The 17,524-nt window shown below is 37.0% G+C and overlaps 1 protein-coding gene across 10 annotated transcripts in view; it reads left to right on the top strand.

The window, feature by feature from the left end:
- Nucleotides 1–17,524, top strand: part of PATJ (PATJ crumbs cell polarity complex component) — a 156,919-nt gene that overhangs the window by 27,829 nt on the left and 111,566 nt on the right. For all 10 annotated transcript variants that reach the window (XM_069788566.1, XM_069788564.1, XM_069788563.1 and 7 more), the window contains 5 exons: nucleotides 2,172–2,248; nucleotides 4,727–4,783; nucleotides 6,163–6,297; nucleotides 9,702–9,866; nucleotides 11,567–11,695. In XM_069788566.1, the coding sequence (XP_069644667.1) occupies nucleotides 2,172–2,248; nucleotides 4,727–4,783; nucleotides 6,163–6,297; nucleotides 9,702–9,866; nucleotides 11,567–11,695 (563 nt within the window). The remainder of the gene's footprint in view (nucleotides 1–2,171; nucleotides 2,249–4,726; nucleotides 4,784–6,162; nucleotides 6,298–9,701; nucleotides 9,867–11,566; nucleotides 11,696–17,524) is intronic.

The raw sequence follows: 17,524 nt of genomic DNA, 5'->3' as shown, positions 1-17,524 counted from the left end.
CAGCTGGATGAGAGACTAGAAAGAAACTTCCTATTAGCTGCCATGTGGAAAAAGCTGTTTGGCGAAAAAGGAATATTTTAAGTGAATTGGGCAATACCATTGGAATTGAATATATTTAATCCAAATCCCTCCAGCCAACATTTCCACAGTTCTGAGGAAGTTACAAGCAAAGACTTCAAAGGGTGTTTGAAAGAAAGAAAGGGGAAAACTTCAAATGAAGACGTGCATCAGCACCTGCTCTGAACAACTCATAGATTTTGGTAATGTGTTTTGGAAGTGACAAAAAAATCTGTATTCAGCCAGCTGAACACAGCTTACAGTTACTGAACTGAACTTTGAGCTTGACCCTGAGATTCATTACTCCTGGTGAACCTTAAGATCTATATTTGGCTGCACAAGGGATTGCAGGTGCTTGGGTCCTGTGTGTTCATGCTATAACTTTGTAATAGCAGAAAAAGAGACTAAAGAATTTCTGTCCCTATGGTATTTCTGCAAATAGAAGGAGTAGAAAAATGCACTGGTGTTCTGTTTTTGCTACAGTTGGGAAGTAAAGATAGTGATCAGCCTGTGCTTGATAACAAGGCTCACGAAGATGACTTCTACTTAGAAACTTCAATTAAATTTCAGTGGAGGAAAAAACCCTTAACTCACAGCTGGGAATTTTGGGACAATTTGTCTTCCCTTTTTTTTAAGGAGATAATTTATTTTAGAGAGACCTGTGGGCTATACTTACAAACCCAAGTTTTTATTCTTGGTGGGGTTTCTTTTTGGTGACAGAAAATAGTTATCTGAATTGCTGGAATCCTTGAATATGTGTATCTCCTTGAGCCTATAGGTTAAAGATGCTCTGGATATTTCCAAGTGAAATCTCAGTTGTTAGGCTCTGAGGAGTGTGGTTTCTCAGTGCAGATCAGACAGAATTTGCCTCTCTGGCATGACAGAAAGTAAGTGGAAGAAATACAGTGATGGGTTATGTTGTGTAAGTTAACTTAAATCTTTGTTTTTAATGATCAGAAAACATCAAATTTATAAAATGATGTAACGAGAGTTGTATTGCAAAGCTCATGTTTTATCTTTGCAGTCTACAAAGGTGTTGAAAGCAGAGGCAGCTTGACATCCCGTTTTTGTTGGCTTTTGCTAGTAGGCAGGCTTTGAGCTCCTCTTGGTATCTTCAAAATTCCTCCCTTGAGGTACTTTACTTGCTAGTTTGTGTGCAAAATGTGAGGTTGTGATTTACATTCTAAATTTCAGTACGACACATCAGCAATACTAAGTGGTCTGTGCCTTGTCTAGACATCTGACAAACTATTACAGTCATTCGGTGGGGGGGAACAGGTTTTGGTAATTCAGACCCCAGTTGCTGCTGCTGTAGCTGCTAGATGGAATTTGCTTTAGAGCTTGATTCTTACCAGTTAAACATTGCTTCGGCTTGGAACTTTATATGTGCACTGAGCTTCTGGATGAGGTCAAATGCAGGGCAGCCAGTCATTTTATGCTGTCTAGCTCTGTCAAATTGTCTTACATGAATGTAATACTGCCTTGGTTGCATAAGTAAGAAAGCTGAAAAGATATAAATGTCAAGATAGCCAAGTTCCCACGGAAGACTGGTTTAGAACTGGAGCTTATATTAAAGCTCATGTTACTTACTGGCCTAATTAAACTAGACAAGCTTTTATACCTGCCAAATGTATAAATAAAGTCTGTGACTGCATTGTGCTGACGCAGCCCCTCGATAACAGCAATATCTTGTCAGGTGTTTTACTTCTTAAGGGAGTTCATTTTGGTGGGAGATGATGCTTCCCTGGAGTGGCAAGCATTTTTATAGCAACAAATTATCAAGTCATGTGAAATTTGTTTTGCAGCCTGAAAGAATGATTTATTTACAGTGCTATATGGTACAGAACTCGCATCTCATCAATGCAAGCATCACCTTTTCTGCTTCTCAGTTGAATAAATCACACGTTAGCAGTAGCTGACATTTTGCATTGTTTTCCAAAGAAAGACATTTTTGATTTGCGCTGTTTGATAGACTCAGCTTAATGCACTTTCCTTTGGGGGATTATTCCCTCTAATCTTTTATTTACACTGAATTTTTATTGAAGTATTTAGAAGTAAACCTAATTCCAAATGTACAATATGCTTGTAAATTTAATATTCATATTCATATTTAGGAAGAGTCCCACTCCCTCCAGCACATGAGCTGAAATCCAAGTGGGAAAACCTGCTGGGACCTGAATACGAAGTTATGGTATGTTATCTTTCAATAAACTGCATTCATGTATGTTATTTCTTTAAATTACATATCTGTGAGCTTAGCATTACAGGCTGTTTATAAAACAGTTTAGTGTTTGGAACAGATCAGTAACATCAAATTTTGTTTCCCGTAATAACAAGGCTGAAATATAGGAGTGTTATAATGAGTTGGGTTTTGTTGGTTTTTTATTTATTTATTCTGTTTATATAGATATTATTGTTATATAGATACTAGACAGGAACTATGATTTAAGAAAATAAACTGTCCTTTTAAATCTGCATCATAGCAGCCACTTAAAATATGGGGCATTTTTATGATTTCATTTATGATCTATTTGTTTTATTGTGTCCTGGGAAAAAAAGGCTCAGAATAGAGCTCCTGTGTTTCACGAAGAATCTTACAATTTTATTAGAAGAATGAAAGAATGATTTTCAAACGTGCTGAGAAAATAGAAAGTAATTCACGGTAGTGTAACTTTGTGGTGCCAGTGTCTATTAGATATTTCTTCACTTCATATTAAACAATTGACAACCAAAAGATTGCTTTGATGAATTGTCATAAGGAGTTGACTGAAATTATAATTCATTACGGCTTTTCAGTGCTGTGTTAGGCAGTGAGTACAGATAAAAGACTCCAGCCAGTGTTCTTTCCAAAGACTTAAAAAATTCTCACCGCCACCAAGAAAATGCCCTGTTTGTCTTTGCAATGCTTGTCCAGTTGATTTAGAGACACTTATTTTTACTACTTGGAGTAGCCATCGTTCCAGTCACTTGCTGGAAGATTTAAAGTAGCTTTAAGAATTGCCTTGAGAAACTCGCTTCTCTTCTTTCCATTAGCACTCCTTTAAGATCTGAAGTTCGTGTAAGATTATGTACATGATGCAATAAATCTGTTTGGCTGCCCACTTCAGTTTCTTGGTATTCCCATCCTTACATTTCAAGTGTCTGATATTACTTCCCTTAGCACTATCACACTTCCCACAGAGGACGAAAACCTGCTTAGTTTGTGAAACTGTTCGTTTCTAATTCTTGTTTAGCTGCCGCCAGTAAAATGTCAGGAGTGAGAATGGTAACGATTGGCCCTTTTAAATAATAGAAGGAAACTGTTGTGGCATCCCATTTTGAAAGTAATTTTTTGGTTCTTCCAGTTCTTGTCATCTGTACCTACCTCTAGTCTTGCTTGGCTGCGTTCAATAACAATGTTTAGTTCGATTTCATCCTGGTAGCACAGTCCCTGTTTCATGCTATCCTCACTCCTACACTCAGATCCCAGAAAGTCACCCTGAAGGTGCCCACAGGTTTGAGTATTCTCTCGGCGGTATTTCTCTTCAGAAGAAATAGCTCTTTGAAGAGAGGGTTTGGTGTCACTCATGGCTTCTGTGTTCCTGATCCTTTGTGGTGCCAATGGGAGGAGCTGAGATCCTGCTGGAACAGAAAGAGACCCTGGAAGTCTGTACAGGGATGTATGACTGCGTGGTATTTTTTGCCAGGTACCTAAGTGTGAGCAGTCAAGCTGAGGAGTTACCAGTCATAGCTTCATTTAGTTACAACTGAATGGACATGAAATGGATTCTGTCTGTGGGGAAAAATACCCTAGGTACTAGAAAACAAGATGCTGGAAGCCCCGTTTAAAATTAAGCCAAAAGAAAAAGCTGAGGCTTAGTATTGTTTTGTAGATACTTTGTTAAACTAGAAATTTGCAAAGGAGTCTGAAGTTACCTGATTTTTTGCTATATATTTTCCAAATCTAACAAGTGTAGTGATCCTCCCAAACATATTTGACTTCAGTGTCCCAAATGCCAACCCTGGGCTGTATATCACCACAGATGTCATCTTATTACATTTAAAATTGGAGTAAATAACCTTCTAAGGGTACAGATAAACAAATTACGTTAAGGAAGAACATTACAAGAAAACTGGTGGTGAACATAGTTATTTTATTAATATTAAAAAAATTGAGATATACTGAAGGGATTTCTTGTCACTGTTTTAAATAATCCACTTTGCGTTCAAATTTGGTAATTAAACTCGTGTATTTCAAGCCATGTTAGAAACATGCTGCAGAAGATGGTGATTTAGTCTAGATGTTAGATGGCTGTACTATAGCCTGAAGTTATAACTTCAGCTATCATACTTTTCAAATTCTGATTGGCAAGTCAGTTTGGGTGTCTGCGTCAAACACAATGGCATTTTGTGCTTATACAGGATTACTGAACTTGACTAAAATTGGCACTCAGGCTTCGGGAATAGGATAATATTGGAGTCTGCTAATAGTGCATAATCACCACACTCCTAGTTGTAAATGTTCTGTGTCTGAAAGATTTTTCTAATATTTGTTTAAAATTATTTTGCATCAATGTTACTTTGTTTAAGTACAGTTTATTTTGCTCATCAGGTTTTTGCCAGAATTCATCATTCTGGTAAAGTCTTTATTGTCCTGCTATTGAAAAATGTTATGATGTACAATTTTTAGGTTGTGAATGTGGATATGCCCATTACAAATGATTTGGAGCTCCAGAAGTACTCAAAGGTATGACTGACACGATGGTTTCCTTCATGGTATATGTTGACAGAGTAATCCCAGGAGGGCATGACACAATTCCAGATTTATGTGTTTCAGAAATTTATCTCTATCTTACTCTATCTTACTTTACCAAAAAAAGGCTGCAAATATTCTGCTTACCTTCTGGACTGATCCAATACCTTTTCATACTATGGGCAAATGAACGTTTTAACAGCCCCTCCCCCCCCCCAAAAAAGAAAACCAACCCCAAACCCAAACCATGCATATAAGCTTCAAATTTAAGGTACTTAATTGCATTGAAATTCAGTTGTTGAAAGCCACTACAGAATGGAGCAGAGGTTGAAACTCTGCTGAACAATGTCATCATCCTGCAGAGGAGTTTGCCATAGTGATCCTGGTTCAGAGAGAGGGAGGTCCATTTAATCAAAATGGTCAGAGCTGAAATTAATTTCTGTCTTCCAAGACTTTCGAGAGATTTTCAAGATATGTATGTTAATATTGTGCAAAAGAGCTTTGTGGAGGTGAGGCATTTACATACTTGTGGGGATGTCTCAATGAAGAAAGGCCATAAACTCATAATCAGACATGGGTGTGAGGGAATGTTGAGGATCAATGGATTGCTCCTTTTACTTGAATATCCAGAATTAATTGGGAAACAGAAGGACAGTCAGTGTTTCAATTTAAGTAATAAAAAGCTAGAAAACGGCCAAAATGAAGGAGCAGATACTACTGATCATGTCTTCTTCCCAGGCTGCCATGATTTCTGCTGTCTTGTCTGGATAGTGTATCAGTTTTATGCTAGTCTTCCTAATATTAGCATACTTAAGACACTAATGGTTGGAGGCTCCCTAGAGAAAAATTCCAAATTAAGAAGTTCCCACTGGGACAAGGCTAACAAAAAATCAGTGATTTTACCTTGCAGAAACAAGGATGTCAGTATTATTAGCTATTTGAGGGGACACTTCATGGATATTTTTCCTATCTCAAAGTACTGTAGCTCCTGAAGGAGTAAGATAGCTGATCTTGTGATGAGTTTTTACAGTCATTATGGAATTTTGTTCAGTTTTGTTGAAAACTCATCTTTTGGGTAGGATAGACTTTAAGTTGTACTTCTCTCTGCATTTTTTCCAACATGGTAACCTTATTTAAGAATACAATTCAAATTGCCTTTTCCTGCAAAGGGCAGATTAGTTGTTTTTGTTTGTGCAAACAGTTTGTATAGAGCAATTATGGACACTTTTGCTGATGTCAGATGATGTCAGTATGAAGACGTAATCATCTTACTGTGTGCTTAGTTTAATTTCGTGAGTTACTGAATCCTAAATGTGCTTATATTGTGGTAGATAAAGATATATACATTCTCAGCCATACTTATCTTTTGGCAGCTATTACCCATCCACACTTTGAGATTAGGAGTTGAGCTTGACACGTTTGATGGACATCATTATATATCATCAATTGCTTCAGATGGCCCAGCTGCAACACTTGGTCTTCTGCAACTGGAGGATGAACTTCTGGAGGTAAAAAACAAACCACACACCCCCAAAATAGAACTGAGATATTTCCTGTTTGCTTAGCCTCTTAAAAATGCTTGTGTTAAATTCTAGTTTGGCTGCCATGTGTGCAATAGTAGTATTCAAGAGTTGGTTGTGGAAGCAGTAGCGTGGAGTAGTGCTTTGGAAGTCACATTCATTTTCTTCACTGTTTCATTCCTCCTTTATGGCCAAAATGTCAAAATCTTGTGACCTCTTAGTGACTTCATGGGTTTTGGTTTTTTTTTTTCTGAAATATTTTAACATTATTATCAAGGACAGAGATAATATTTGTGTTGAATGTATTTGCATCTGTAGTCCTTTGGCTCGGTCTTTTGAGCAATTTGGCATTAGCTTTTGTGGTGGATAATCTTTCTTAATATTTGTCACTCTGAAAAAAATTACAACAGTCTCAGGAATAGTGGTTCCTGTTACACATTATAACTTGCTCGTTGAGTGTTGAAAGACATTTGTGTGTATAAGCTAGTACCTCAGTTTGTTTAAATATGTATAAAGAAGTATTGGGGCAGCTTTGAAGTTATCGGAATCAGACCAGGCCTCTTTGCTCAGGAAAAATATTTATTTGATAGTATTAAAATAATACCTATTTGGGAGGGAGGGTGGGGGGGTGGTGGCGTGTGTATGTATGTATAACTATCAGTATCTCAGCCTGCAAGTGGAAAGACATTAATTTCCTGTTGAATACCTGCTCTTTGTGGAATATTTTGAATTTGAACCTTTTTTTAGTGGATGCAAACAACATTTAATTGACATCAATGGGAGCAGAATTAGGCCTTCTGAAAGATTAATTTGTTAGGTGTACAGCTCTCCTGCTTTTACTTTTTGTTCGCCCTTTACCATCAAAAATTCATACTGATATCACTAAGACCTAAAACATTTTCTTCGGTTACTGCTTAATGGAGGAAATCTTGATTCCTAAAGGAAGGGATCAATGGAATGCTGGAAGTGTTGTTTAAATTCCTTGGCCACTAAACAAAAAATTGTATACAAAAAGCAATAATGCAGTGCTGTAGAGTAACTTAAGGAACTTTAATTGTATATATTCAACAGTGTTACTTATTACTGTGTACTTACAATTAAGTTTACAGATATGTCCAGACCTAGTGAGCATAAATTTTTTTCTACTCTGTAGCTGGAAAAAAAACCCAGCAAAATAAAAATGTGCTCTGGGGCTAAAGCTGTGTATGCCAGGTTCAGCCCAGAGTATGTTTTTGTAGCCAAGTTATAAATCCCCTTAAGTAGGGGTTTGCAATGGAAAAAGTGACAGCCCCATTCCCCAAACAAGCAGTTCTACCTGGGCCTGATACAGTTGGGATTAAAATGTGATCAGTAAGGAATTTTTTTTAATATGTAGTAAGGTTGAATGTTGATTATTTTTAATGATGTGTTTGAATTATGATAGAAAGCATGGTATTTTCTCCCCCCTCCCCCTCCCCCAATTTTAGCTAATTTCATTGTGTTCTTTTTTAGGAGTAAATTGCTTCCTTGTGTCCTTCTAGTTTTGTTATAAAATTTCACTCACTCCTATTTGATGGCACAAGTAACTAGAGCGGTGTGGTAAATGAATGGGGTGTAGGGCACCTTGTGTGTTTAGAGGCTGATTTCTGGCAGCTGCAAAAGAAGAAATGGGAGTCCCCAAGTCTGCTTGGGAGCGTGTGGTAGCTCTTCTCCATCAATCACAGTATGCTGAGAAGTGCTGGTAAATTTCCACCACACTGCCACTCTCAATGCATTAAAAAATCCTTACGTGTAGGTACTTCTGCTTAAATAATTAACTAATGGATTAGCCTGATAGCTCAGCAGTTGCTGTAATTCTTACAGAAAAAAACCCATAGCAGTTCATCTTACCATGTTGGAGGCCAGTTACGCTACTCCGAATTTTTCTCCTTGGCTGGGTTATAGTGTGAGAGGAACTCTGTGTTTCCCAGCAGTGTAAGATATATTTACACTGTAAAAAGCACAAAGGAAAAAGTGGGGGAAAAACAGAGGTGATCAGGAAGAAAATGGTGGCTAAAGTGATATTGCTGTCTAGTCTTGCACAAGATTGAGTCCCTCTAAAGTACAAGGAAATCTGGGAAGTATATGGTGACACTCTGTCTCAAGTACACATGTACAGAGGTGTGTATATGTATGTTGTACATTTATGTGCTATATTTTCTAGGATCAAATGTGGGTTCATCTACATTAGCATTGCAGTTTGGCTATGGAGTGAAGTATTGAAGAGAATCTTCAATTATCCCCACTTACTATGCTTTGGTACATGTTGTCGAGTGGACATGGATGATGTGTGCTAGATTCCTAAATCAGTGGTTGCGCTCCAGCGACTTTGGACATTTGGTCACGAGAGCAGACTTGAGGTAGCCTGAAAGAAATCCCTGAAACACAAGAGGTGTCGCAATTGAGTCCATAGCACTAATTGGGTTAAACCCCTGCTCTTTTGGACCTGCGCTGCTCGTCAACATAGATGATGTTCAGAACTGTGACACCTACTGACATTCTGCTTTCCTCATATTTAAGATACCACTATGGTGCAAATAGATGTACCCTCATGATATTGCAGGTTATAAAATAAGTAAAAGAGGATGAATCACTGTAGTTTTATTTTCCTGAGGAAGTACAATTGCAGTATCCCATTTTTAAAGCAGCATTATTATCTATCTACCTTTTTTTTTCTTTCTTTTTTTAAGTCTGTGGTTTAAAATATCATTAACAATGGCCTTATGGTCTTCTGTTGTCAGTCAGGATCTAAAGCATATAGGATGGTAAGCTTTGACCCTTGTCAGGGTTTTCTGATTAATTGCTTACTGTAATTGGTTTCTTTTTTACTATATGAACATTCTTGCATGTTTTCTGTAGGATCTATTTTAGTTTCAACCATTTTGTTATGTTTTAAACAACCCACGAAGTTGTGCTCATTCTGACTTCAAGTTTTTGAGTAGAGCTCAAAATCTGTGTTTTCTTAAAATATTTTGGAAAATTCAATTTTTATCTTTTTAAATTCATAAGCTTAATGCTAAAAAAAATCCCCAGCAAAGAAACAGGTGAGAATGAAATAACAATGCTAGGAAAGATTTAGGCTAGGAAAAGCAGTGAGCGGAAAACAAGTTAGAGGAAGGTGAAGAGAGCAGAGACATGGCGTAGCAGTCAGTAGTCACAAAACCTTGCAGATGAAGTTTAGTCTTATAGTAATGCATGTATACTTCAGAAGCATATGTTAATAAAACTATGCAAGCTTTGCCAGAATCCCTAGGTAAAATTAGACTTCCATATTCAGCCAGGGAAAGACATGTATGCAAAAAAAATAATAAAATAATCTGGTTGATATCCTCTTAATGATCTCAGTGTGGATATGTGTTTCCCCTTCTGTGTAGGTAAATGGAGTTCAGCTATATGGAAAATCACGCCGTGAGGCAATCACTTTTCTAAAAGAAGTGCCACCCCCATTTACATTGGTTTGCTGTCGGCGACTTTTTGATGATGGCAGTGAGTCTCTCGTGGATGAACCCACCGTGGGAGTTTCCCCTCCAGAGCAAAAGGTATGCTTCTCATGTCATTCAGTTGTGTAAAAGGACATTAAGTTTTTGAAAAAGTGCATATATTTCTGAGAAAGTGATTTAGCTTTCTAAAGGCAGTGTTTCTGTTTTCCTTTTGCGGTTTGATCCAGACTACTTTTCAGTCTTAAATAACATTTCCTAAAATGTATAGTTATATGAAGCAGTTTTGTATTAAATTGTCATATAAAGCTGCCTTTGCCATTCACTTTGGGCTCGTAAGGGACGGCTGGTGTTTCAGTGAAAGATAGTTCATGTTTGCAACACTGGTACTTTTACTACAGTTTATACAGTTTCGTCATGAGAAACTTCATTGTACTATAAATACAAGGTAGGTAAATCACTGAGCTAGCATGCTGACCATGTACATCCCATTCATCATTCTTACACTTAATAGGTGAGTGAGAGGTCTGAATTATACTAAATCACATCCTTGCTACCATTAGTTGATTACTTCCATGTTCTGAGTAGGTTTTTATAGAACTGGAAAAAATGAAACTTCATGTTTCTTTCCATTGCAGAAGCTTTAAAGTCTCAAACTAAAGCTTGACACTTGCAATGGTTGTTCCTATTTATAAAAAGTATTTACACCTTGACTTCTCATCTTTTCTGATATTTTGTGATCTGATTTACTCTAAGTTGGAGAGTTAAACAAGAAATACGGATGTTTCATGGAAGAATAAGGTGTACAGTATTACACCTTTTTGTAAAAGGCCCTTTCTGTTGCAATAGCGCTTGTTCCACTGTGGTTTTTGATGTTGCATTTTACTGAACATTTTCCATGTGCATCCTGTCAGTTGCACATCTTTGCCATAAGGTGATATTTAGTGAGCAGAGGTTGCCTTCTCCTTGGAGCAATCTTACAATATTTCTGCTTTCTTTTGTCAAAAGTATCAAGAAAGAGTGTGGAAGAGAAATTTCTTCCATTTGCCTCATGGCAGTGGTCTGTGTAATAGGTATATTTATACAAAGAAATAAAGTTAAATCAGTGTGAAGTTAATGGTACCAGATTTTAATGTTTTTCTTGGGACATCATACATTGATATTTTGTAAAGATTATATTGATAAAATAGCAGTAATGTTAAAAATGCATTTTAAGTTAGACAACAAAAGATGCCTTTTTGTAAGATGTATTTATGAAGCTGTCCTTACCCAACAAAATTGGGTAACTATACCTCTTTCTTTTATACTTTAGCACAAAAATTATGAAAGAAACTGCTTTTTCAAAATAGATACTATTTGTATAGTTACAATATAAGATTTTTTTGTTTGCATATTTAATGCCACAAGTATCAGATGTGTCTGATCGTCTGGTCTTTCTGTTAGCTGTCTGTAGTTAAATCTGTTATGCTAAGATATTTATTTTTCCTTTACGCATCTAATGGGACAGCTGAAGTTCATCAACATGTAACAGGTTAGTAATATTATAACAACTAATTTGACTAATACATGGATGTTTGTATGCCAGGTTGGGCTCCAATGCTCAAAACATGTAGGCATAATCCCAGGGGAGTTTCCAAAGCAGCAAGCCAGAGAAAACTGAACACAATGTTCAATGAAGTTGTAATTCCATAAAAAGTCATATTTTAGGGCATGTATGAGCCATTAATAATCAAAATATTGAAGGAATAGTGTTTGTAAAGAGCTGAAAGAATAGTATTTGAACTTGAGTTTCTCTTTTTCAGGTGAAACCCGAGGAAGATATTAATCCTGAGGAGGAAGAAGGGGAATTAGCATTATGGTCTCCTGATGTGAAGGTTATTGAACTGGAGAAGGACAAAAATGGTTTAGGATTCAGCATTTTAGACTATCAGGTATACTTTTCTGTATAACTACATACTAAAAATCCCTTTGATCCTTTGTCTTGTGTGGTGCCTTAAAATGTTTTGTGATGTTGATTACTGGGTAATTGACTTGGCACTTGGGCCTAAACACTAAGTAGGGAAAAGTAATTTATTTTGAGGCCAACTCTATAAATTATAGTGTAGAGCTTGTTCTAAACCAGTCTGATTACTGGACATGATAAAGGGCAAAATCTTTAATCAAACTCCACCTCATAACTCTGAGTTTAATGGCTAAATTTGTGGGGGAGGTTGGGTTTTGTCTTATTTTGTTTTAACTTGGAATGACTTCTTAACTATGAGAGTGGCAAGCAAACTTTCTTAGGAATTGCAACATCATTTCCTATGTACCAAATTTAATGAGTCTTTTGCTTTTTCTTCCCTCTCTGCCCCAATTCATCCTTCATTTATAAATGGAGTATAGACCCACGCTGGTCTGTGATCTGTGGTCCCACTCAAGTCATGGAAAGATTCACTCAGGCTTTAAATCGAGCCATGAAAAGTAGAGTTTGCAGAGGTAGCTTTACCAGGACTGTCCTTCACAGTCAAAAGGGAACGTCAGGGCTGAAGGGTGAACCGGTGTTGCAAACTCAAGTTTCTGTAAATACAAATTTGCTTTAATACATCTATTTAATTTATTAGTATAAGAATAGAGATTGAAGAACCTGATTAATGATTTTTCAGTTATGCTTCTCTGCTTAAATTATTAAACCAGGATGCCAGAGATATGGGTAGAATTTTCAGGGTGGGGTGGCAGGGGGAAGTTCACTTTCAGGAGTCAGTCATAGGTTAAAACTTGATTTCTCCAAGAAGAACCATTTTAGGGCAGATTATATTCTTAATTGTTGAACTCCTTAGAAATCAACAGAAAAGTCTTTAATTGGGGGAAAATTCTACTAAAATGAATAAATCCTTCTTTCAAAAATATTGCCTTCAATTATATATCTAGAAAGTCTCGAAATCTGTAGTCAGAATGAAATGTTCTTCATGTTTCTAGTCAAGGTCATATACTTTTAAACCTCTAGCCATCATATTTATAAGGAAATAAAATAGCTGGATCACTCTTCATAATAATATACACATCACATCTGAATACTGCCTAAACATTGTAGTGTAATTAAATGTGTTCAACTGTTGTGCATAAACGTCAAGTGATATAAAATTCACTTCTTGATACAATAAGGCATGTATTGAGAATGAATTAGAATAAAAAATATTTGAAGTATTATGCAGAACCATTAATTCTATATTTTACCAGTGTGATTTAAGATTACTGAAAATAGATCCTGTTAGTCATTTCGCTGACACATGTTGTGTTGCAGTGCCAGCTTTACTGTAGAGTTGCTAGGAGTCTTTACAGAGCAGTAATACACAGATTTGCTTTTAAGTTCTCATATAATCAGAATTAATGAAGGCTTTAATAACAGGCTTTTTATTTACTTATTCGCAGATGCAAATACATGAGCAATGTTGTGGTACTTTCAGCTAAATTTAAATACATTCTAATCAATTCTAAATGAGTGGTAAACCACTTAATCTCGGATCTTTATAATTTCGAGACATTTATGTATAAAGTATGCTCTTTTGTTTGGGATTTGCCTCTGAGATCTTTTACACTTTTCATCATCTGCAGATTAATTTTTATATAGAGATATCTGTGATTGTGTGTGTGTGTTTATGTAAATACATCCATCACATTCTTGAGTGCAGGGCAAAGAAAACAAATAATTGTCCATGCTAGATTGGAGGTGGGGAAAAAAAAAAGTATGTGGTTCTTGGGAGACTGTTCAGAATTCTTAAAAGCAGATTTGCTGAGAAGCACAAAATTACAGTGAAATGTTTAATTGTGACTTAAAGGACCTGGAGAGCTAACTCTGTTTTCTACATTTCTTATTGCAATTTTACCCTTCTTTAAAAAAGGAAAGGTTTTCTTTTAGGCACATACTCTTTGTTTTGCAAGAAAAGATTCAAGCCTTATAATGGCAAATGACACTACTTGCACTATATATCCACTGTTGATTTTGTTCTTTTTGAGTAATCATATGATTTATTTTTTTTTTAGATTATTTTTTTTTTAAATAAAGATGGGTATTCACATAGCCTAGCTTCATGAATCAGTGCATCAATAAGAGACCAGCCTTTGTAGGCTCCCATCAGTGTTGATTGTTGATAGAGGTAGAGTGGGGAGGAAAATACTTTTTAAGAGGTGATTCTGAGCAGAAGGCCTATTTATGGTGGTCATAATTACACACATAAGGACTGACTCTCTCTATCCATTGCAGAAGTTTAAAGAAACTTTGGTGTTACATACCCGACTTGGAGGTGATGTGACTGTATTGTGGGTTTTTCAGATCAAATTATTTTGGTAGCTGTTGGTTGAAATGGCACTTCAGAAATATTGATAGGACTTCAGAAAGATCAGTAGGAATAGTGAAGTAACATTACAAGAAAAAAACAGTGATGCACTATTATTCCATCTTACTTTCCCCCAACATCAGGATACGATAACATCTTTGAAATGCTACTGCAGTACCAGTGTATACCAGCCCATTTCAGTCACTTCTTGTTAGAGACTGGTGACTGTTACCTGCAGTATTTAGGAACCCCTGAAATCCTGTTCGTGCAGACGTGTTCATTTATGATGGTGAGCAATGCCAGATGTGCTGCAGAAGTGGAAGAATACTAAGCAGTTAGAGACCACACTGCTTACGGTGCTCTGGAAGTTTCTTCCTTCTGCTTTCCATTCATGTTTGGTATTTGTTTTCAAGCACGAGGCTTTTTTTTTTTTTACCTTTCCATCTTAATTTTGATTATAGAATTAGATGTGGTGCTGAATACTCTCATGGTATATAATTTATAGTATTTGTCATTTTGTTTTCTCAAAACTGACTACATACTTGTCGTAAAGGATATTATACCTTAGTTGTCTAGAATGCTGTGCTTCCCAAGTCACGCTCTGAAAAACACTATTAAAAAAATTCTTTGTGAGGTAGAATAGGAATCCGAGTATATAGAAAAGTGAATGCTGAGATCAAGAAATTATTACTCTGGTATATTAATTTTTAATGGGCTGTCTTTCTAATAATGTTTCATCCATCAAATAAATGATAAGCATATCCCAAGTGGCTTGCAGGATATTCCCAGAAATGTACAAGCATAATTCCAATGCCTATATATTTTAATGAACTAATTACAAATTAATTATACCAATTATGCATAATCAATAGTATTTCTACTTTGTCCTGTGTTTTCTTTTGTCTGTCTTTAGGGATTTAAATGCTTAAAACAGAGCCGCCTTCTTTTTTTAATAAGATCCTCTTGGAAGGTCTGTACACATGTTCCTAAAACTTTGGGATACCATTAGAAAAATATAGTAAACTTACCCTCTTTGCTATAACAGGACTGTATTTATATAGGATACTGTTCAGTTTCCCATGATCACTATGTATTGAAAAAAATCTTTTTTCCCTTTTGTGGAATGTCCTAATTTGTTATGTGGTAGGAAATCTAAAATCTTTGAGATCGCTGCTTTGCTAGCAAGATCAATACTTGGCGAGAGGGGAGGTGGATGGAGAGGCTGATCCTAGTATTCTTGAAATGATCGGTTTCACTGGATTTTTTTTTTTCTCCCAGTGTGATGGCTTATTTAAATAAAAAACATTGAAGAGGTCTTAAAATGAAATCTTATGTGTATTTTTCTGTTGTGACCACTGTGTTGGGATCTTGTCAAGGCTCTTAGGCTACACGTTGCTTTTTCTTGATAATGCTTAGATGAAAAGCCTGCAGAAGGAGAGGCAGCAGCAGCCATGCCGATAGGCTCTGCGTGCGGTGTGCTATCTTCAGCTGATAACGTGGAGACCTGCGGAGCAGCGTTGCATTGCTGGCGTTTCTATCTTGAACAGGGACCCTGCCCCCCTTTTGGCCGTTAAAAAGGTGTGCTGTTCGGTCTTCTGGCCAACTTCTCTGTGAAGTAATATACTCTACCTCCCTTAATTTCCTTGTAATTTCACTTGGAGAAGTTGCTCTCTTTTTCACCTCTTAACTAACTTTTATGTAGTGTTGCTGGCACAGTTAGCGGCAAGTATGTTTTGATGGTGAATGAGGGACCCAGTACACTGTAGAGTGCTTTGGGATCATCTGTGATGCAAGGGGCTACGGTAAGCGTATTTATTGTTCTTTGTCAATAGAAGTTAAAGTATCCAGGTTAACAGTAACTTAGTTTAGCCTGAAGCGAAACCTCCTAGCCAGCAAGTCAAGACCTAAACCATTGTTACTGAGACAAATCCTTTTTCATAGAAAGAAATTAAAACAGAAGAGGGCATGTTATGTCATCAGGTTAAAATAGTGGAAAAATGCTGTATAAAAATGACGGTGATCCCAGGGTGTTAGAGCAACAGGAAAGAACTAGAGAAAAACAAGATATCACAATAATATAAAAGGTACTTTGAGTGGCCCTGAAACAGTGTTTACTAAAGACCTGATGCATGCAGGGCAACAAATTCTGTCAGTAATGTTTTACAGAAATATTGGAAAAACCACAGGTAGCTGAATTGCAGATTTCTTGAGGCAGTATTGACCAGAAGGTATCTTGAATGGTCTGATGAGCTTTTATCAAATTAAAAAAAAGCTGAATGGACTTTATGTGGAGCTTAATTTACTGTGCTTTGAAGTCAGAGTATTTTAAAGCAGCTGTTTTAAAGCGCGTGAAACTGGAGAGGGCGAGGGTTGGAATACAGAGGGTTGACATTTTACATAGCTCTTAGGAATGCCTGTGAGATGCTGTTTCTCCCCGTCTGTGCTTCAAAGTCCCCAGTGCTCGGCTGCTCTTGCACAGTACCCAGCTGCCCTATAGACCTGTGGGGCTGTAGGAGCTCATGGGCTCACCTGCTCCAAGCGGTCCTTGCCAACATGGGTGTAAGTATCTACCCATCCATGGAAGCAGTAACAGGCATTTCAGCACTGTCATGAGCTTCATGTTACCCAGACCTGACACAGCATGAAGTATGCCTGCCTTCTTCAGCCTGGGTCAGTGCTTAAGGGGTTCTTAACTGTAGTCTAGCAATAGGGACTCCACAGCCGCCTTATTCCTGGGCTTATCTTTATGATCATTAGCAGTTTTTTCTTATTGTTGAACTGAAGTCTTTCTTGCTGCACATTCAGCAGGTTATGTTTTGTCCTCTCCCAGAGAGCATGGGAAACAATTGTTTTCTTTTTTTATAATAAAATCACTGCATAGTCATTCACGGCAGGAAGTGAAGCAATTTAAGTGTCTCCAAATATCTTTCCTCTTTTCTTTATGCCCCAAACAAACAGGCTCCAGATGTAGAGTTACAAAAAAGCAAACTGACTTCTTATTTGTAGAAGGTTGTATTCAACTAGATTGTATTTTTTTTTCTTTCTTGGACTGTTCAATGGTGACGTGGGCTGGAATGCTTTGACATGTTGCTGGCTAAACGTTTGCCCTCTTGTGATAATTTGAGCTTTGTCCGTCTTGTGATAAGTCTGTTTTGAACAAAGCAGCATATTCATGTCCTTGTTAAGCACATTTTCACCTGATCATGTGATGGAAACCTGTGGCTTACTGGCAAAAGCTGCACAGCTGTATTAAAAAGCAGTTTTACAATGGCTATCAGCTTGGTACTGGGAAAACTGATAAAGGCAGCTTTTCTCCCATCTCTACAACCCATCCACATTCATTAACATCTAAGTTCTGTAAGCCTCAGTACCAACTGTGTTGGTACTCATCTCACGGAGGATTTGCTTCTCTCCCCCTATGGGAAAGTTCTGCATCCTTTAAATCAT

Source organism: Haliaeetus albicilla, chromosome 8 (genome assembly GCF_947461875.1).
Source record: "Haliaeetus albicilla chromosome 8, bHalAlb1.1, whole genome shotgun sequence".
In the NCBI taxonomy this organism is placed as follows: Eukaryota; Metazoa; Chordata; class Aves; order Accipitriformes; family Accipitridae; genus Haliaeetus; species Haliaeetus albicilla.
The sequence above is the reverse complement of the archived record's forward strand: the minus strand, read 5'-3'. Positions and strand labels throughout refer to the sequence as shown.